Source organism: Sus scrofa, chromosome X (assembly GCF_054392235.1).
Source record: "Sus scrofa isolate SSC_HxYL_T2T_F1_AM1 chromosome X, Sscrofa_HxYL_maternal_Yorkshire_Landrace_v2.0, whole genome shotgun sequence".
Lineage (NCBI taxonomy): Eukaryota > Metazoa > Chordata > Mammalia > Artiodactyla > Suidae > Sus > Sus scrofa.
In genome coordinates, this window is record NC_139401.1 from 13,242,600 (window position 1) to 13,264,101 (window position 21,502).

Genomic DNA, 21,502 nt, shown 5'->3' on the forward strand with positions numbered 1-21,502 from the left:
TCCATGCAACAACAGTGACCCGAGCCACAGCAGCAACAATACCTTATCCTGAACCCACTGCACCACAAGGGAATTCCGAGTTTGACTATTTTAGATTCTACATATAAAGTCATCATACAGTATTTGTCTTTCTCTGCCTTATTTCACTTAGCAGAGAGTCCTCCACGTTCATCCATGTTGTTCCAAACAGCAGACTTTCCTTCCTTTTTATGGCTGAATTTTATATATATATTATATATATAATATATATATATCTCCATCTCACACTGTCTTTATCCATTCATCCATCAGTGGACACTTAGGTTGTTTCCATAGCTTGTGAATAATGCTGCAGTGAACATAGGGGTGCAGATATCTTTTCAAATTAGTATTTTCATTTTCCTCAGATAGATACCCCGAAGTAGAATTACTGGATCATATGGTAGGTCTATTTTTAAATTTTTTGAGGAACCTCCAAACTGTTTCCCATAGTGGTTGCACCAATTTATATTCCCACCAACAGTGTAGGAGGGTTCCTTTTTCTCTACATCCTTGCCAATGCTTATTATTTCTTTTTTTCTTGCTTTTTTTATGGCCACACGGGGGGCATGTGGAAGTTCCCAGGCTAGGGGTCTAATCGGAGCTACAGCTGCTGGCCATACGCCACAGCCACAGCAACGCATGATCTGAGCCACATCTGTGACCCACAACTCACGGCAACGTGGGATCCTTAACCCACTGAGCAAGGCAAGGGATCAAACCCGCAACCTCATGGTTCCTAGTCGGATTCGTTTTCGCTGCACACAAGGGAAACTTTTTTTTTTTTTTTTTGAGAATAGCCATTTTAACAGATGTGAGGCGATTGCTCATTGTGGTTTTAATTTGCATTTCCTTGGTGATTAGTGATGTCCAGCACCTTTTCATGTACCTGTTGCCCATTTCTATGTCTTTTTTGGAAATATGTCTATTCAGTTCCTCTGTTTTTATTTTTATTTTTGCTATCGGGCTGTAAGAGTTCCTTATATATTTGGGATATTAACCCATCACATGTAAGGTTTGCAACTATCTTCTTCCATTCTATAGATTGCCTTTTCATTTTATTGATGTTGTTCTTTGCTGTGCTTTTTAGGTTGATGTAGTCTCACTTGCTGATTTTTGCTTTTGTTGCTAGTGCTTCTGCTGTCATGTCCAAAGAACCGATTGGCAAGACCAGTGTTAAGGAGGTTTTTTGCTCTGTTTTCTTCAAGGAGTTTTATGGTTTTAGGTCCTACATTTAAATCTTGAGTCCATGTGAACACGCAGGTGTAAGATGACCCTGTGCCATCAATACCAAAGGTTACAACTGCAGAGATTCTCAGGCTGGGAACAATACCACCGTGTGGGGTATATTTGCTGTGAGACAGTCCTGGGGCTTCAGATATCAATTTCCCCACTTGTTACAGTGCTTCTTGACCTTGCCTGCTCTTTGAAATTACCCGAGGTTCTTCAAAAATCCCTGTGGCTGAGCCCCACCAATGCAGATTCTGGTTTAACTGATCTGGGGTCCAGCCTGGGCTTTTGGCTTTGAAGGTGATTAGAACAGCTCGCAGATGATTCCAAAACGCGGGCAATGTTGAGAACCACTGCTTTAGAATCATTGCGACTGGTTCTCAGACTTGAGCATGCAGCAAAGTCACGGAGGGGGGGGGGCTTGTTAAAATTCCAATTTGCCGGATCCCCACATCAGTTTCTGATTTGGTAGGTCTGGTGCTGGAGCCTAAGAATTTTCATCTCAAGCAAGCGGTTCTCAAACTTCATTGGCCCTGTTCTGGAGCTCCCAGGTGTTTTGAGTCCTCACAGTTGCATTTTAAATAAGAACCAGATGATTCCCCAAGCGGTTGATCTGGAGACAAAGCTTTGCAAAGCCCCGCCTTAGATGGTGCTGGGAGGCCAGGTGAGCTTTGAGAACGGCATCGCTTTTCTTTGCTTTTTTCCTTCAATTTTCTTCAAGCTGACCTTCAGCTCTGTGCGCGTTGCTGCGGGAGATTTGTGCGGGGTAAGTCGGGTTATTTGGATTTTGTTTTCTAAAGACTTAATGAATGGTCCTAGGGGATCCTAGAGGGGTTTGGGGAGGTTAAGCTGCTCAGGGACATCCGGCTCTCCAGGAACGGCAGAGGGTGAGGTTGCGTCTCCCCCTTTTTTTGGAGAGAAGAGCTGAGAGGGAAGGGAACCAGAGGGCTGCGGAGGCCTGGGTTCTGAGGCAGGAGAGGACCTTTCTCTTCTGAGAAAAGAGAGGTCCACTTTATGCGGAAAAATAATTAAGAAATGGATTGTTCGGAGTTCCTGTTGTGGCGCAGCAGAGACAGTCTGCGTGGTATCCGTGAGGATGCGGGCTTGATCCCGGGCCTCCCTCAGTGGGTCGGGGATCCGGCATTGCTGTGAGCTGTGGTGTAGGTCGCCGAGGCGGCTCGGATCCTGAATTGCTGTGGCTGTGGTGTCGGCCGGCAGCTACAGCGCCAACTCGACCCCCAGCCTGGGGCCTTCCGTATGCCGCTGGTGCGGCCCTAAAAAGAAAAAAAGAAAAAAGGGTTGCGCATGTGCACACCTGCACCCCATGGCACCCCCACTTATCCAATAGTAGAGGAGTTTTCCCATGGCCTAGCGATTAAGGATTAGGCATGGTCTCTGCTGTGGTGCAGGTTCATTCTCTCGCTCCAGAGCGTCTGCATAACTAGGGCGCAGATGGAAAAAAAAAAAAAAAAAAAAAATCATAGAAAACGAACTTGTCTTTCCGGACATCGCAGTTGGCAGACTGACATTCACACCAGACACATTAGCTATCTCATTTACTTTTGAAACATTTCCCGCCTGGCTGTATTTCTTTGGTAATTTGGTTTTGTTTTGTTTTTTCAAAATCTAACTCAGTAAGTGGATTTAGAATAGATCCTGGGAAGCCTGTGTTTTATTTCATATCTTTTATAATTCATGACATTGAGCCTTGTCTAGCTTAGTACTTTGTTGAAATTCTCTATTCCCAAATCGGGGAGCAAAAGCTCATTGCTTCGTGGTGTTGGCTTTTTTTTTGAATCTTAAATCTTTGAGATCCATAGGGTGCATTATGAATAAAAAAGTTGTTTTTATTTGGAAACTTGGAAACTTGCCTTAACTGAAATGGACCCTCACTGAGGAATAAAGCTTTCCTACATGGGTAGATTTCATTAGCCTTTACAGCAGTGTACATTTTTATACTTATTTATTCCATATGTTATCACACAAAAAAGGATTTGGGAATTCAGAAACACTGGGCAGGGAGCGCCACCTGGTGGCAGGATGGTCGTCAACTCTTTTACTATTGGCTCGATCTTCCAGAAAATTTGGGAGCCTGAGGGCAGTTCTGAAGTCCCTTGGGGGACAGATACAAAAAGGAGGAAACAAAAATAGTTTTCTCCAGCTTTAAAAGTACCGCTTTGAGAGACGTGGAGATTGGAAAAAGAATTAGAAAGAGGAAAGAAGACATGTTGGCATAGGCAGAAGGAAGAATGGGCCCTGGGGATTTTGAAGAGTCCATTTAAGACCTTCTGGAGTCTTCCTCTCCCCACCTAGCCAAGAGCCTTAAATCTCAGAGAATGTTCTTGTGCTTTCAGAGTGCCCCCCTGCATGTGAATTAAGTAGCTGTTCCCCAAATCTTCCTGCATGTTCTCAGCCCCCTGCCAGCCATTCTCCCCCAGCACCCAGCCTCACCTCCTACTTGGGAAACTTGCTTCACAAGACATGCTCTGTCTATGACATAATTGCTCTCTTTCTTCCTGCTGATGCTTCTCCTCACCTGAATGTGGTTTTTCTAAAATTATTTTCTCTTCAAATGTTTATTGTGACATTGTTGGTAATTTTTAAAACTCAGGTCAGTATTTCGTTCTTTATTGTGGCTAAATAATATTCCATTGTGTGTGTATATACGTGTGTGTGCGTATATGTATCTTGTAAACCAGTCGTCTGATGGGCACTTGGGTTGCTTCCATGTCTTGACTATTGTAAATAAAACACCTAAAACTAACAACAATATTGTAAGTGAGCTATACTTTAATAATAAAATCTTAGGACACTCAAATGTCATCAGTAGGAGATTCACTAAATAAAATGTTACATCCATACAATGTACACAGCATGACCATTTTTAAAAAAGACTAAGAGAATAAGATCTATATATCTAAAACAGTAGGAAAAAATGATCAAAAGCAGTATATACTGTATGATCCCATTTTTTTGCAAAATATTATTTGTAATGATACATTAGTATATACATAGGGAAAATCTTGAACATACACTAAACTGTTAATAGTCATTGTCTTTGAGTAGAATTCATAAAGTTGACATCTTTTTTGTGATTTTTCAAAAAATGTATTGAAGTATAGTTGATTTACAGTGTTGTGTTAATTTCTGCTGTACAGCAAATTGATTCAGTCATACATATACACATATCCATTCCCATATAGGTTATCACGGAATACTGGATAGAGGGCCCTGTGCTATACATATACAGCAGGTCCCATTGACCATCCATTCCATATACCATAGTGTGTGTATGACAACCCCAAGCTCCCCATCTTCCTCCCCTCCTCAACCCGTCCCCTCCAGTAACCATCTGTTGGTTTTCAAAGTCCGTGAGCCTGTTTCTGTTTTGTAAATAAATTCATTTGTATCATTTTTTAGACTCCACATATAAGTGATATCATGCAATATTTGTCTTGATCTCTCTGACTTCATTTAGTATGATAATCTCTAGGTCCATCCATGTTGCTGCAGGTGTCTTTATTTTGTTCTTTTATATGGCCAAGTAATATTCCATTGTATATATGTACCACATCTTCTTTATCCATTCCTCTGTCAGTGGACATTTGGGTTGCTTCCAAGTGATGGTTATTGTAAATAGTTCTGCAGTGAACGTTGGGGTGCATGTATCTTTTTGAATTATAATTTTCTCCAGATAGATGCCCAGGAATGGGATTGCTGAATCACATAATAGTTCTATTTTTAGTTTTTTGAGGCACTGCCAACCGTTCTCCATAATGGTTGTGCCAATTTACATTCCCACCAGCAGTGTAAGAGCCTCCGTTTTTTTCTGTACCCTCTCTAGCATTTATTTTTTGTAGACTTCTTAATGATGGCCATTCTGACTGTTGTGAAGTGCTACTTCATATAGTTTTGATTTTTATTTCTCTCATAATTAGCCATGTTGAGCATCTTTTCATGTGCTTTTTGGCAATCTGTCTTTTTTGGAGAAATGTCTATTTAGATCTTCTGCCCATTTTTTGATGGGGTTTTTTGTTTTATTTGATACTGGTCTTCATTAGTTGTTTAATTATTTTGGAAGTTAATCCCTTGTTGATCACTTCATTTGCATATATTTTCTTCCATTCTGTGGGTTGTCTTTTTTTCACTTTTAAAAATGTTATTGATTTCATGAATTGTCTTTTTTTTCCTCCTGTGCTGTGAAAAAGCTTTCAATTTTAATTAGGTCTCATTTGTTTATTTTTGTTTTTATTTTCAGTACTCTAGGAGGTGGATCCAAAAATACATTGCTGCAATTTATGTCAAAGAGCGTTCTGCCTGCAGGACTTAGAGGACCTGCATTTTCCTCTAAGAGGTTTATGGTATTGGGTCTGACATTTAGGTCTTTAATCCATTTTGAGTTTATTTTTGTGCTTGGTGTTAGAGAGTGTTGTACTTTTTTTTTTAATTGCCTTTTAGGGCTTCCCCTGAAGCATATGGAAGTTTCCAGGCTAGGGGTCAAATCGGAGCTACAGCTGCTGGCCTACACCACAGCCACAGCAACGCAGGATCTGAGCCATGTCTGCAGCCTACACCACAGCTCACTGCAACACCGGTTCCTTAACCCACTGAGCGAGGCAAGGGATTGAACCCCCATCCTCATGGTTCCTAGTTGGGTTTGTTAACCACTGAGCCATGAAGGGAACTCCAAGAGTGTTCTACTTTCAATCTTTTACATTTAGCTGTTTTCCCAGCACCACTTACTGAAGTGACTTTCTTTTTTCCATTGTATATTCTCCGAGAGGGCTTTCATCTTACATGTTATACATTCCTCAATTGGAATGTTTAGAACTATGTAATATTATAATCAGAAAAGATTTACATACAATAAGTGTCCCATATTTCTATTGATATTCTGTGCTTCCCGTTCATTTTCATGAACATTTATCAACCAGTAAGTGTACATGGCCAAGTTAGACAAATAAAACAGCCCCGAGGCTCAAAAGATTGACATTTTGATAAAGAATGTAAGATGGCCCCACCAAAATATAATCCAGGGCAGAAAGTGACAAGTTCTGCAGAGCTTTTAGTTCATTTGGGCAAATTACTGAACCTTTGCAAACCTGCTTCCTCCTCTCAAAGTGGAGATTATAATAACCACTCAAGCATAATGTAAAATGTACATGGGTGGAGCCTCAGGCTGGTGCCTGGCACAGAGGAGATGAAATGCCACAAGAGGCAGGGAGGGGCCTGGGGAGTGAACATAGATGCACATCTCCTGGGCGGGCCTGTCCAAGTGGGTAGCCATTGAGATGGGCAGGGTACCAACAGCTGTGTCCCAGATGCTCATGGCTGAGGGAACACGCCTCACAGAATGCAAGTTCCTGTGATTCACAGAGCTGGGGTGGGGTGGGGGCAAGAGTAGACCTTTCCAGGAAGCAGGAAGAAGGCTGCAGAGTCAGGAAAGGCATAGGGCATTCTCAAGGAGTGAAAGGCAGTCCTGTTAGCTGAAGGCTATTGAGAGGGAACCCTGGGAAAGACTGGGTCACAGCTTCAGAGGAACTTGCTTACCAGCCTACATGTCCATGCTTATGGTGGAGTTGGAGCTGAGATAGTGGTAGTCAGTGCGCTCTGGAAATTTCATCTTATCTGCTGGGCTTGGTACTGAGTGGGAGGTGATCATGTTTGGTCTCATGCCCCACTACTGTTTAGCCGCTTCGAACCCAGCTTTTAATTCTTCCACACTCAGTGTCACCAATAATCTTTGCCAAGTTATGTGAGTTTTATAGACTGCTGCAGTCCTTTGCATTTTTAGAATATTGGGTAGTGGTCAAGAGCACAGTTTTGGAACCAGAGAAATGTGACTTCTTTAACCTCTGTGCTTGGCTTTCTCCCTATGAAAGATGGGAATAAGCACAGTCCCTCTGTCACAGGGTTCCTTGGAGAGGTAAATAAATTAATCAAGGAAAAAATTTGTGCAACATAGTAAGCTCTGCTTAAGGTCAGCTATGGCTATGAAACACATCCTTTCTTTTTCTTCACTCTCCTCCCTTCTCTCTCCATCCCTCCCTCCCTTTATTCAAAGAACATTTACTGACCTTACCTTCTGTTATCCCACAGCCACTGAGCTGGGTGCGTGGAGATAAAATGCCTGCCCTTAAGGAGCCTTTGTCCAGAATGGGGCCTGGGCTAGTCAGTTAATGAATGATAAACCTCCTGAAAGAGGGAAGCAGAGGATGTCCTGGCCTTTTTGGAGCATAGAGCAGGAGGCCCAACCCAGCCATGAGTGGGGCTGGTTCAGATATGCATCTTGGAGTTGACAGTATTCTGGGGGAATCACAGTAGATAGCCAGGTTTGGGTAGAGGAATGGGATGGGGGCAGTGTGAGTGTGTGCCCAGAGGGGAGTGGGAGTGGGAGCTGGAAGGCAAAATGTGAGCATCTCTTAAAATCTGGAATGATGACAGAAGCAGGGCTTGGCTCTTGAAGACCTGAGAAGGGAGACGAAGCTCATCAGAAGGGGTCTTGGTGGTAATCCTAGGAAAGTTAGACTTTCTGTGGAAGGCAATGGGAAATCTTCTGGAGAACTTTTGTAAACAGGTAGGAGATGTGGGCAGGAGCTAGGTGTTGAGAGCTGCATTCTAGAACAACCATCCTCTTCCCACTTAGCATCACAGGACTATTTGGTGCTCCTATACCTCTTCCTTGGACTACTCTTTGTCTGGCTTCTTTGACAGCTCTACCTCCATCACCTTCATTCAACAAGGACTTTTTTTACTGAGTCTCTCCTTTATGCCAGGCTTGTGCAAGTAACCAGGGCTGTGATGAGGACAAAGATAGCTCTCTTCATTTTGTTGCTCTCAGAACACATAGGTTCTGCTTTTGATTCCTCTTTGTCTCTCCTCTTTGTTTTAAGTGAGAACATTCACATTTGATTTTACATATTTGTGTGTATTACACAGAGAGAGTTTTAACCTTGCTCAGTTTACATAATCATGTATTATATTTTTACTATTTAAATAAATTTTTAAATTTTAGAATAGTTTTAGATTTACACAAAAGTTGCAGAGATAGAGAGTTCCTGTGTACCCCACATCCAGTCTCCCTTATTGTTAGCATCTTGTATAATTATGGTACTTTTGTCAAAATTAAAAAAAACCCAATACTGATACATTATTATCAATTAAACTCCATACCTTATTCAGTTTTTATTAATTTTCCCCTGAAGTCCAGAATGTTACATTATATTTAGCCATCCTGGCTCTCTAGGCTCCTTCCTATGAGCTGTGACAGTTAATAGATTTTCCTTGTTTTTGAGGACCTTGACAGTTTTGAGGTCAGGTATTTTGGTAGAGTTCCCCCCATTTTTTTTTCCCGATGTTTTTCTCATGATTAGACTGGGATTATGGGATTTGAGGAGGGGGACCCACAGAGATGAAGTACCATTCTCATCATAACACATCAGGAGTAGCTGTTATCAAAAGAATTATTTCTGTATTTATCCATCAGTATCCTCACCTAGCTAAACACAGATTCATACTGATGTCTCTAAATGCAATCCAGGGCCATATGGTTCATCCAAGCCTTCACTCTTGTATAAGCTCTATTTTTCACCAAGTCCTATTATGTCTTTACATTATCACGATGTTCACTTCCACTTTGGTCTTTACTGGCTGATAAGGATGGTTAACACTCAAAGCTTTACAGACTATAAAAAACATTTCCATCTGACTGCAAGCACATTGGAACAATCACAGGATGGTCTTGCTTTCATCAACTGACTCACTCAACTGTGGCTCACTAGTTCACACGCCATCCACCCATGCCCCCCACCTGACCTCGAAACCCTCCCAGTCTCTCAGCCAACTTTCACACTCTTCTCTGAAGCATTTCCTTCCACAATACTCTGAGGCTTAGAGAAAACCAAGGCAGCTGTCTCTGGCCCTATTAGCCTCAGTGTTCCACACTGCTCTAGTGTTTATGGTAGCAAGGAACATTCCAGATACAGCCTCGCCCTGTGATTCCAGGTGGGGTATGAGGAGGAGATTTCCTCTACTCCCGATTCCCAAAACTTGTCTGGAATTCCATGTTTGCTGTGTTCCTGAACTTAACCGATACCAGACCAGCATCTCCCTGTGACCATATCATCCTCTCTGGGCTGGATATATTTCATCTTCTCCAGGGAATGGAAGTACTGTTTTCTGTGTTGTTTCATTTATTTCTTCTGGTTAGAACTGGATCACAGCTTTGGAAACTGCCACTTTTTCTCCCATTCTGTGGAGCCAGCCCTCTTCTGAAGTATTGGCTGCCTCAAAGCCTATTTCCAGAGCCACAGAGGTCAGCGAGGGAGGACGTGTGGGGCTCGAGTCAGGGCTCCCATGGGTAAATGCGTCACAGTGATTTTCTGCTTCACTAGTCCCTTTTGGTCTGGGGACTTCTGTCAAGGCCTAAATTTGTTTTGGCAGACCTGGACCAATAGGAATTCATGTCAGCATCTACACAACCCATTGCTGGAGAGAAACTGGATTATGATGAGATTTTAATGAAAGAGGTGGGGACGAAGAGCAAAGGATTGATGAGAACCAGAAAACACAGCCTCTTCCTCTTGTCAAAATGTTGATGGGGTCCTTGATACCGTTTGACCCTTCACTTAGGGCACTCATGAAAGGAGAAGTTGAAAGAACCCAAGAGCAGAAGTGGGACAGTGAGAGTTCCAGTACTCCTCTCCACCACCACCGTTGACCTCTGGCTTCAGTTTCCTCATCCATGAAATAAGGGGCCCTTCCAGCTCTAGCGTGCTATAGGGTTTTCCGATGACTTGGCTCATTATCTGGAAGATAATGACTTCAGGAAACACAGGAATGGGCTGCAACTGATGGAAAGACTGAGGTTTTCAGATAATTGCTCTACAACCTGGAATCCAACCCTCCCTCCTCTTAGCAAGCTCTGTGCCCTCATCAGGGGCTGCATCAGCCAATAGGAAGAGTACTTCAGTAAACTTTGTCATCCAAAGGCTGCCATTTTCTTTTTTTCCTTTTTTTTAAGGCTGCCATTTTGTAATGGGCACTGAGATGTTGTATAGACTAGCATGTTAAGCTTCTGTTTGAAATGAGAAATAATTGCACAGTGGGTAGGTGTAAGTCAGGATGAGTGCTAAGACTGAGACAGCTTGAGAAGAGCAGGCTATAGGGTTCAGGATTTGGGAAGGAGGGAAAGGAGGGGAGAAGCTGTGGAATTGTGGGAACCAGAACATGAGGACCAGGAGATGGATAATAGCTGCATCCTGTGCCTGGGTCTTAGGGCTCATGTCACTTGTGTCCGTGCTGACCAGGCAAAGGGCAGCTTGCTGTCTGTCCACTCGGGAGCTCTGCACTTCAATTTAAAACCAGGATGGGATCACAGGAGATCTGGCCTTGTATAAGGAATCACCCTGTACATTTCTCCATCCAAATCCTTTACTTGAGAAATGTGTCTTTGACAAGACCCTTTCTACTTTAGCCTTTTCTGTATTTCATGGGGTTTTTTGTTTGTTTTTTGGACAAATAACTTATTCCCAGCACCTGATATTGTCCTAGGTCTTGAGCCACCTCCAGGGATCCAGATCCATGATATTTCCCCATGTTTTTTACTACAGACTTGATGGTGAGGAGCCATCTGTGGCCCTATGACTGCCCTGATGCTCATTGACACCAAAGGAAAGGGTCACGGCCAGCGCCTTGAGTGGTCTTCCTGGCCCCCTGTGGACAACAGCCCAGAGGTGAGTGAAGTCCATGACAATGAGGGTAGTTAGAGTAAGGGACTGTTCTAAGGGTTCCACATGCATGATTTAATCCTTAAAGCTACCATTAGAGAAAGTATGATTTTTCTCATTCGAGAGAGAACAAAACTGGGGCTCAGAGAGACTCATGGGCCTCAGAGTGGGGTTTGTGTGTTGGGGACTCGTGTGCTGCCTGATAGGCTTGCCCTGGTGGGAGCACTTGATGACAGATGGTCTCCATTTCGGAATGAAGATCTGAGTCAGCATGGATGGCAAGGGGAAGAACAGGGAAGGGGCTGCCCGGAGCTTTGTGCCCTGGCAGGGCAAACAGAGCAGACCTGGCCCCTGATGGCTGATTTCTGGGTTCGGGCAGAGGACTAGATCCTTGGGCCAATTTCCATGTGGGATAAACTTGTGGTTCGCGGTGACTGTCCTGCCCTGGTGTTCATTCCGTTTTCATTTACATCTTTCTGGTTCCTGGTTGTATGGAAAAACCTGTGATGACTCATTTGGTTTGAATAAGTTGCTGGTTTCTATGGTCTGCCTGGCATGGCAGTACACCATCAGCAAGTGTGACCCAAGAGTGCGCCATGCCTTCTGAGATCCAAACTGACTGGTCTGTGATGGACTGACATTTTGTGGCCTGAAGGCTAGGCCATGTATCCTTTCTGGAAAGGCTGACCACTCTCTAGCTGAAAAGGGCCTCTCTCAGTCTATTACTGGTGGTCACTTGGACTGATCTTCTTAAACTTTATTTTTTAAGCAATTGTTTCAAGGGAAAACAAGACTGAATGGAGGTCAGATGATGTTTTTGAACTGACTATTACCAAGGTTTTGGGTGAGTCTACAAGGCCATGGGCTGTGGTTGCTGCTGTGATGGGAATCTCTTCCCAAACCCTATGTCAGGCCTTGAATCGCCTGAGGGACCATTGATTAGAGGGAAGTTTGGGAATGGCCGCAAGCCTGCGTGTCCGAGTTCGGAAAGGCCTTCCTTTGTAACAAGGTTGCCAAAGCCCATTTATTGTCGTCCAGAGGTCATGCAAGAGAGGTGGACAGAGCACCTGAGGGAAAATAAAACAATAAAGTGTGTGTGTGTGTTAAAATGTTACCCTACCCTACCCACCCTGTCCCCAGTGTGATCCCTTCAATTCAAGGAATATAAGGCAAGATGAAACATATTATATCCCATTCCTAGACTATTCTTTTCTTTTGATCGGAGGTCAGCAAATGTTTTTTTGTGAGGTACATGTTTTAGGCTTTGCAGGTCAAGAAGCAAATTGAGGGCATTGTGAAGGGACTTATATAAGAGAAAAGCAAATGGCACAATTATTTAATGGATAAAATTCAAAATATAATCCTGTCCAAGGAAGATTGACTGATGGCCAAAAAGCACATGAAAAGATGCTCAACATCCATAATTACTAGAGAAATGCAAATCAAAACAAAACTGCAATGAGGTATCATCTTAAACCAGCCAGAATGGCCATCATCAAAAAGTCTACAAATAGGAGTTCTCATTGTGGCTCAGTGGTTAACAAACCCGACTAGTATCCATGAGGACACGGATTCCATCCCTGGCCCCACTCATTGGGTTAAGGATCTGGCGTTGCTGTGAGCTGTGGTGTAGGCTGCATACCTGGCTTGGATCCTTCATTGCTGTGGCTGTGGCTGTGGCTGGCAGCTACAGCATCTATTCAGCCCCTAGCCTGGGAATCTCCATATGCCGTGGGTGAGGCCCTAAAAAGACAAAAGACAAAAAAAAAAAAAAAAAAAACCCAAAAACAAAACCCAGTTTACAAACAATAAATGCTGAAGAGGGTGTGGAGAAAAGGGAACCCTCCTACACTGCTTCCTGGGAATGTAAGTTGGTATAACCACTATGGAGAACATTATGGAGGTTCCTTAAAAAGCTAAATACAGAACTGCCATATGATCCCCCAATCCCACTCCTGGGCATATATCCAGAGAACAATAATTAAAAAAGATACATACACTCCAATGTTCATAGCAGCACTATTTACAATAGCCAGGACATGGAAATAACCTAAATGTCCATCGAGAGAAGAATGGATAAAGAAGATGTAGTATATACATACGTACAATGGAATATTACTCAGCCATAAAAATGAAATAATGCCAATTGCAGCAACATAGATGGACCTAGAGAGTATCATACTAAGTGAAGTAAGTCAGAGAAAGAAAAATATCATATGAGATCACTAATGTATGGAATATAATAAAAATGATACAAAAGAACTTATTCACAGAAAAGAAACTCTGAGATTTCAAAACCAAACTTACGGTCACCAAAAGGGAAACATTGGGGAGAGGGATAAATTAGGAGGTTTGAATTGATGCATATACACTACTACATATAAAATAGGTAAGTAACAAGTACCTACTGTATAGCACAGGAAAATCTACTCAATACTGTGTAATAACCTGTCTGGGGAAAGAATCTGAAAAGAAATGGATATATGTATATGTATATTTGATGCACTTTGCTGTACACCTAGAACTAGCACAACATTGTAAACCAACTATACTTTAATAAAATTTTTAAAAAATCATCAAATGTAGGGGTTTTTTTTTTGTACTACTGGTCTAAGAATGAGAAAAAAGGAATTCTGTGTGTGTTTGGGGGTGCTAACATTTTGCCTAGTTGGAGTCGACCAGTTAGCATTCTGTCTCATCTGATCCATTGCAAACGTTCATCTGTGAAAATCATTGTCCACTCTCTGGTTGGACTTGGCCCACATGCTGGAGTCTGTGGACTCCTGCTCTTGGCTAAACCTTCCAAGACCTTCTGAGAGCTTAAATCCAATTCACTTAGCACACCACATCAAGAAATTAAATTTTCCTGCCTCATGGCCGTGCTCATCCATTCACTCATTCAGTGCACATTTATTGATCTTAGACTCTGTGCCAGGTACTGGCCAAGGGACAAGGATACGGGGAGAAAGACCTGCTCTGTGGCCCCAGCCTGGTTGGGGGCTCACACCCACCTCACCACGTGCAGTCCTAGAAATGTGCGGAACACAGATGGAGCAGTGCAAATGTTAAGTACATCTCTGAATTCTTTGGGGAAAAAAAATTGAGTTCACACTATCCTAAATTGAGTACATGTGTGTGGTCAAGTTGGAAAACAAACACACACACCAAGATTTTCTAAGGAAAAGGAAAAATGTCCCCATTTCTCCCTCATCCCTGCCCCCATCCTGCTCCCCAAAGCTCACTGCTCTTAACATTTTGCCAAGGACCCTAGCAGCCACCCCACCCACTCACCCACATGGAGACACAAATAAACCCAAACTCGCCAAAATGCACTGGATACATCTGGCTCGGGTTATATTTAAATCATTTTATAAATGACTTTTCTCCCCACCCCAATTTCAGTTTTGCAGTTTTACAGCCCAGTCCATAAATGATTTGGCAACAGTGAAGAAATCACAAGTTCCCTTCTTCCCACATAAGCTTTTGCAAACCACAGGCGAGGTTCTGCTGATGGTAGAGTGGCCGGTTTTAGGAAGTTGGTTAGTTTCTTAGGTCTGTGTGCGCCCGCAGCCCAGTGAGTGCCACTTCACAGCGCTGCAGGTTCTGGCATGAGCCATCAGAAGGCACGGCACCAGAAGAACGGTAAGCCACTTTTATTCTTTTAACGAAGCTCTCCAACAAAATAGAGGATGTTTGACCCCCAAATAGGGTTTGGTGGCAAATGGTGTGACCCAAGAAAGTGACAAATGGGCAAAATCAGTATAAAAAGGCAAGGTGTTGGAGCAGCGCTAGATGTAGGTGAAATGGTCTGGCATGTGGGAAATTTTGAAAATCAATGCAGTGGTTTGACGTTTTGAGGAGGAAAAAGAGGAGTTCCCGCTGTGGCTCAGCGGTAATGAATGTGACTAGGATCTATGACGATGTGGGATTGATCCCTGGCCTCGTTCAGTGGGTTAAGGATCTGGCGTTGCTGTAGCTGTGGTGTAGGTTGCAGATGGCATGCCAGATCCCACGATGCTGTGGCTGTGGTGTAGGCTGGGAGCTGTAGCTCTGATTTGACCCCTTTCCTGGGAACTGTCGAATGCTGCGGGTGCAGCCGTAAAAAAAGAAAGGAGAAAAAAAAAAAAAAAAAAGGAAAAGGAACGAATTCCAAGTTAGGGATTGAACTGGAATATGACCTGCTGGTTCTGCCTGAAACAATACTCTCATCTAGAGTGAAAGGGTTGGGAGCGAAGTGGCTGGGGAGTCTCTCTGCTCACACACTTGGGTTGCTTGCTAGTGCCCAGGCAAAGCCTGAACTTCATCTACTGTTAGAAGCTTAATGTGCATTTGTAATTGCTACTTTTCTTAATTTTATCTTATTTTTATTTTTTCTCTTTATGCTCGCATCTGCAGCATATAGAAGTTCCCCAGCCAGGGGTTGCATCAGAGCTGCAGCAGCAGTCTATGCCACAGCAGCACCAGATCTGAGCCACATCTGTGGCATCTGTGACAATGCCGGATCCTTAATCCACTGAGCGAGGCTGGGGATCGAACCCACATCCCCTCACAGAGACGAAGTTGGGTCCTAACCCCACTGAGCCACAATGGGAACCTCTGTAATTGCTACTTTTCTTGTTCAGAGTTTTTAAGTAAACGTGTTACTATTTCCATAATCATATTCTCTAGTGTTTAGATGTAGCTGGTGGTCAGCTTTTGTTACTGTCAAGAACGGTCAGATTGAAAAACCTTGCAATTTTGGGAGTTCCCATCATGGCTCAGTGGTTAATGAACCCGACTAGCATCCATGAGGATGTGGGTTCGATCCCTGGCCTCGCTCAGTGGGTTAAGGATCTGGCGTTGCCATGGGCTGTGGTGTGGTATAGGTCGCAGACTCGGATCCCGTGTTGTGATTCAGCCCCTAGCCTGGGAACCTCCATGGCCCTAAAAAGACCAAAAAAAAAAAAAAAAAAAAAAAAAAAAGAAAGAAAAAGAAAAAAAGAAAAATCGAAAGAGACAAATAAAAACTTACAATTTTAAAAAATGATTTATTTTCTAGAAAATCAGTGAATTTAAGAGCCATTGCAAAGACCGATTCCAAGAGACTCTCATCCAACCTTGACCTTAGTAAATTTTTTCCATGCTTATTTAGTACTTGTTAAAGTTCTTAGAGTTGTTTTTACAACTACTTAATGTATACGTAAATTCTTGAAGTTAATTGTTTATATCCAATGAATGCATATCATAGGTCTTGAAAATAAGTCTATATTCAAATTGTATGATGCTTTACAAAAGGACTGCGATAGCCCATAAGGAATAGAGGCAATGACATAATTATTTATATATATGTGTGTGTGTGTGTATATGTACATATTTTTTGCATTGTATATATTATATATATAAATTTGTAAATATAAGTATTGCAATTGAGGTGATTCAATTTCTACTTGTCATAGCCAATATAATTAGAGTACACGAAAGTGAAAACAAAATTATGAAATCAAACTGAACTTGGAAAATGCCCCAACTCCCTCTCATTGGTGGTGGGTAGAAGGCACAGACCTAGCTGACTCCTGGCCTCGGAGCAGTGGTTCTTAGCTTTGATGATATATTAGAGTCACAGAGAGAGCTTTAAAAAAGTTCTGCTGTCCAGGCTGAACCCCAGACCGATGGAGTCAGCATCTCTGGAGTGGGCTCTTCAGTTTCCCAGGTATTTCAATGTGCAGCCAAGGTTGAGAACCATTTGCCTTAGGGCAGCATCTGAACAGCTCTTTTGGTCTTTTCCTTAAGGAGCATAGACTTTTTTTTTGAGAGGGTGACCAGGCTCTAGGAAGACTTGAAACTCATTCATTAGCCTCTTAGCTTGATTCCAGAAAGCAAAATAAATTTCCATGTATGTTTCTCTGCCAAGCCGAGGCTGTGCATCAGGGCAAGGGCAAATGATGAAGTTCATTGTCCTTCAGTCTGCTTCTTGCCTTTCCTGTAATAATGCTTTCAACTGCATGGGGGCTTATGGGCAAGAAGGTGATCCCCCTGATACTCTAGGAAACCCAGATTTGGAGCATCAGGGTCTGTCTCACAGGGGACAATGTCGTGACCCAGAGTTAGCCTTTGAAAATGAGTTGGATGTTATTTGTAAGTGCGTCTCAGTGTCATTCGTCTCCAGGGTCTGTTGAGGACCATGTCATTCCAATGAAAGATTTCTTAAGTTCAGCTGAGTTATTAAGTGGAGTTTGAGGGATTTGGGTTTTTTTTAAACTATTACCCCAATTTATAACTCTTTGGGGCTGTACAGACACAGGACATTTAAATGCATAACCCCTGGTTCTAGATGGGCATAAGTACCGGCTGTGTTGATTTTTCAGGTGGTAACAAAGAGCTGCTAATTGGTGCCTTAACTCCAGAATCAGTGGCTTTTCCAGTTGTTCTATGGAATTACAGAGAGCCTGCAAGTGCTCTGTGGTAGACTGATCAGTGGGAAGGCAAGGTGGGTAGTACCCTCGGCATTTGAATCCAGAAGGTTCCAGGTATGGCTTTGGTGTTTAAGCTGATAAGTGAAACCAGATCATTGCAGTCCAGCCACTGGGTACCAATTTGTTAATTGCACAGGTACCTCTAGGCTCAGTTTCCACTCTGCCACTTGCCGTCTGAGTGACCTTGGGTAAATGAGCCTCTGAGCCTCAGGCTCCCTGTCTATAAAATGGGGGCTTAGGACAGTACCAACCTCACTGATTTTTATGAAGATCGGACAGGAAGATGCATGACTTGGGCTCCCAGTGTTTTTTACATGATAAAGTGCTCAGCAAAGGCTGGCCAGCATATTCCTTGGAATTCGAATAGTATAATTTTTCATTTTTCTGTCTATGAAATCAGGCTCCATTTCTTCATTGACACGTGCATGTCATGTGGTAGGCATCTCTTGAGTTTTCCAAAGCTGTGAGTGAATCCATCAAAGGTGGAATGGATCAAGTTAAGTATCTATGATTAACTGTAAATTTCATCTAAGGGGACAAATTCTATCTGAACAACCATTTTCTTGTTAATTTACTTCTGTAATATATCAGTGATTAACAGGGTCAACTGCAAACGAATCAGAAGCCATGAAAAAGGAGAATTATTTCCAGTTTGACAAGCATTTAGTTCTGGTGGACTCCTCCATCATGTGCAATTAGCTACGTAATTCAGTCGGTGAGATTAATCCCATTTTATGATCGGTAAGATCTCACAGCACTTCCATGTCGGGGCATCTGCAGGCCCCATTCTGAGAAAGGGGTACAGCCAGGGCGATGGACTGAGGTGAATCACATCTTGGCAAAGGAAGCTTTCAAGGAGGCAGAAGGGAGGGGGCATCTTTGCAAAAATTGATGCCTGCAGCCTAGGAAAGGGGTGTGAAAAGCTAAGAAGCTGTTTGTTTATTCCAGGAAGACAGCTTTAGGTGCTCCGCACACCACCTTCATCCTGGGGTGTGTGGAAAGACCTGCGGGGTTGATTTTAGCCTCACCTGCTGGGGTCACTGCCTTTGCACCCAGCACACCCAGGCTCTGCCCCACCTGTAGCCCTCGCCCCACTGGCCAGGTTCTGGGGGTGTCCCCTAGGCTCACTCTGACTCCTAGGGTGTCCTCAGCTATGGCAGGCTTTTCTCAGCTGTTCCTTCAGACTGCACTGGTCTTTCAATGTGGTGTTTTGGGGAGTTCCTGTTGTAGTTCAGCAAGTTACAGACCCAACTAGTAACCGTGAGGATGTAGGTTCGATCCCTGGCCTTGCTCAGTGGTTTGAGGATCCAGTGTTGCCATGAGCTGTGGTATAGGTGGCAGGTGAGGCTCATATCTGGCATTGCCATGGCTGTGGTGTAGGCTGGCAGCTGCAGATCCGATTTGATCCCCCCAGCCTGGGAACTTCCATATGCCTCGGGTGCAGCCCTAAAAAGCCAAAAAAAAAAAAAAAAAAAAAAAGCCAAAAGCTGAGATAGGTGGTTCTTATTGTGCTCTTGGGTTTACCCAGAGCCTGAAGGAGAGGATTAGCTTGTCCTCTGCCACAGACCCAACCAAAGAACTGATCTGCTGTGGAAACTGGGGAAACACTTGTGAAATGACTTCCTCAATAGTGAACAATGCAATATTCGGCACAGAGGGGGAAGTTAAGCTAATTGCTTTTGTGTGTGTGATTCATACGCTTTCTGTAAAGAAATGGGCCTGGATTTTTTTTTTTTTTTTTTCTGTGTGTTCCAAGGCAACACCCATGGAAAGGTTGAGACCTTACAGACCTAGTCGTCCTTGTCAGGGTGTGTTCTGCAGTGAGCCCACTGGCATGGCCACATGAAAGGCTTTTTCTGGCAACCCGAACTTGTCTCAGCAGTGGGTTCCACCCATCAACTCTTTTATTCTTTTTGCTCCCAACCCCCGCCCCGCAGCATACAGAAGTCCCTGGGGCCAGGATCAGATCCGAGCCACAGTTGCGACCTTTGGTGCAGCTGCAGCAATGCTGGATCCTTAACCCACTTTGCTGGGTTGGGGATTGAATCTGCGTCCCAGTGCTCATGAGACATCCCCAGACCTGTTGCACCACAGTGGGAACTCCGCATCCATCAACTCTTATCTACCAGCTCTCTGCTCCCTTGTTCTGTTTCCCCGGGCTGCCCTTGCAGAGTACCACACATTTGGTGACTCAAAACAACAGAAATGTATCCTCTCCCAACTGGAGGCCAGAAGTCCGAAATCAAGATGTTATCAACCGGGTTGGTTCCTTCTGAGAATTCTAAGGGAGAAAATCCATTCCATGCCTTTCTCCCAGCTTCACTTGGTGGCTAGCAATCCTTAGCTTGTAGGGGATCGTTGCATTCTCTGCTTCCATCTTCCCACTGTCTTCCTTCCTAAGTGCGGCAAGAGGGTTGAGCATGCTTATAAGCTAGGTCCATTCAGAAAATAAACTATCGAACATTGTCCTGTGTCTCAAAAGACCCGATTTTACTAATTGCTCTATGATGATTCTTTCCATTTCTTTATTTTTCTTTTTATAGTCACACCTGTAGTATATGGAAGTTCCCAGGCTAGGGGTCGAATTGGAGCTGCAGCTGCCGGCCTACACCACAGCCACAGCCATGCAGGATCCAAGCTGCATCTGTGACCCACACCACAGCTCATGGCAATGCCGGATCCTTAACCCACTGAGCGGGGCCAGGGATCGAACCCACATTCTCACGGAGACAGTGTCGGGTTCTTAACCCACTGAGCCACAACAGGAACTCCTGATTGTTCTTTTCTTTTACCTTGTGTCCGTCTCTCTTTGATGCTGGGTGAATTCCAGGTGACTGGTGCTGTTATGTCATACTTACGAGTGGGGCAGCAAACAGCTGATGAGAAGCTCCAGCTACAACGACCAGAGCTTGCCAACCATGAGTCCCAGCCCAGGGTGGGAGCCAGTTTTCAGTTAGGTTGTGCCAATGTGATCGTAGATCTTTGCTGCGATGCAGGGCTGAGACTAAGGTGAGGCAATGGCTTTGGGTGTACAGTTTCAGGGAGGGAGGGTTCCCCCAAAACTCAGTAATCAATATATGTATTATTTTAATGTTACATTAAAAAATAAAATTAGCATACTCCGGCCCTCAGGCTGGTGGCCAATTCTGGAAAATCAAGTTTTCTTGGGCTCAGTGCTGGAATGGTGATGAAGCAGGTAGAACACTGCCTTGCCAGTGCAGGGTCCAATTTTGTCTTTATTTAAAATGCTGATATGTTGTCCATTGGGGATTTTAGCTTTTTAAACTATATTCATCTGGATGACTAAATGTTTGGGTATCCTCTTAAATTTTACACTAGTGCCCCTGCTACTGTGCCTGTCTGTTTTCCCAATGAGATGTTCCTGCCTGGGGTGCTGGAGTAGAGTGTTTATAAACCATGTGGATGTCAGATATCCTGGAGCTGGAAGAGGGAAGAGGATGGAGTTCTGTGCCCCAGATCACACAGTGTGCTTTAACCCTCCTATTTGCTTTTTGACAGTTTGCCCCTGCCTTCACTTGTGCCTGGACTCCTGAACCCAAGGCTCTGGATTCAACCTTTTGAGGTAGTAAGTCTCAGAGGGAGAGTAAGGAAGGGTCTAGTGTTTCATGCAGACTTGCAACCCATTCCCTTTGCGACCCCACCTGGCACACCACAGCCATAACTGTTGCCTGCAGCTCTGAAGTCTTACCAGGCTCCTGTGCTATGAATTGACCTCACTTTGGTTGGCTTTAGCCTTCTGTGCTCTGCCCTGCCACCTACCGATCATACACTGCTTTCCATTTTCCTCAACTTCATACACATTCCTTGCCTGCTGAGGTCTCCTTTTAGACTCTTATCTTGTAAGGTCCTAATCATTGGCTATCACTTTAATGAGCAACTTCAACTATCAGCCTCAAACAGCAAAAGTCTCTTCTTCTCTCCCTCTCGCTCCTTCCCTCCCTCTCTCTCTCCTTCCCCCCTTCTTCTTCCCTCTCTCTCCTCTCCCTACTCAGTTTCTCTGTTTTATTTGCATAGTTTCACTTTCTATCTTAACTGTGTAATTGGCCCTTTCCC

At 43.7% G+C, this 21,502-nt stretch overlaps 1 protein-coding gene across 18 annotated transcripts in view; it reads left to right on the forward strand.

The window, feature by feature from the left end:
• Positions 1–1,854: 1,854 nt before the first annotated feature.
• The window catches only part of TLR8 (toll like receptor 8), a 28,165-nt gene continuing 8,517 nt past the window's right edge, over positions 1,855–21,502 (forward strand). The window contains exons 1-6 of one of the 18 annotated variants that reach the window (XM_085006345.1): positions 1,855–2,014; positions 10,860–10,982; positions 17,321–17,442; positions 17,829–18,143; positions 20,259–20,437; positions 20,948–21,011. In XM_085006345.1, coding sequence (XP_084862471.1) covers positions 20,274–20,437; positions 20,948–21,011 — 228 coding nt within the window. In that variant the 5' untranslated portion in view covers positions 1,855–2,014; positions 10,860–10,982; positions 17,321–17,442; positions 17,829–18,143; positions 20,259–20,273. 18 annotated transcript variants of the gene reach the window in all.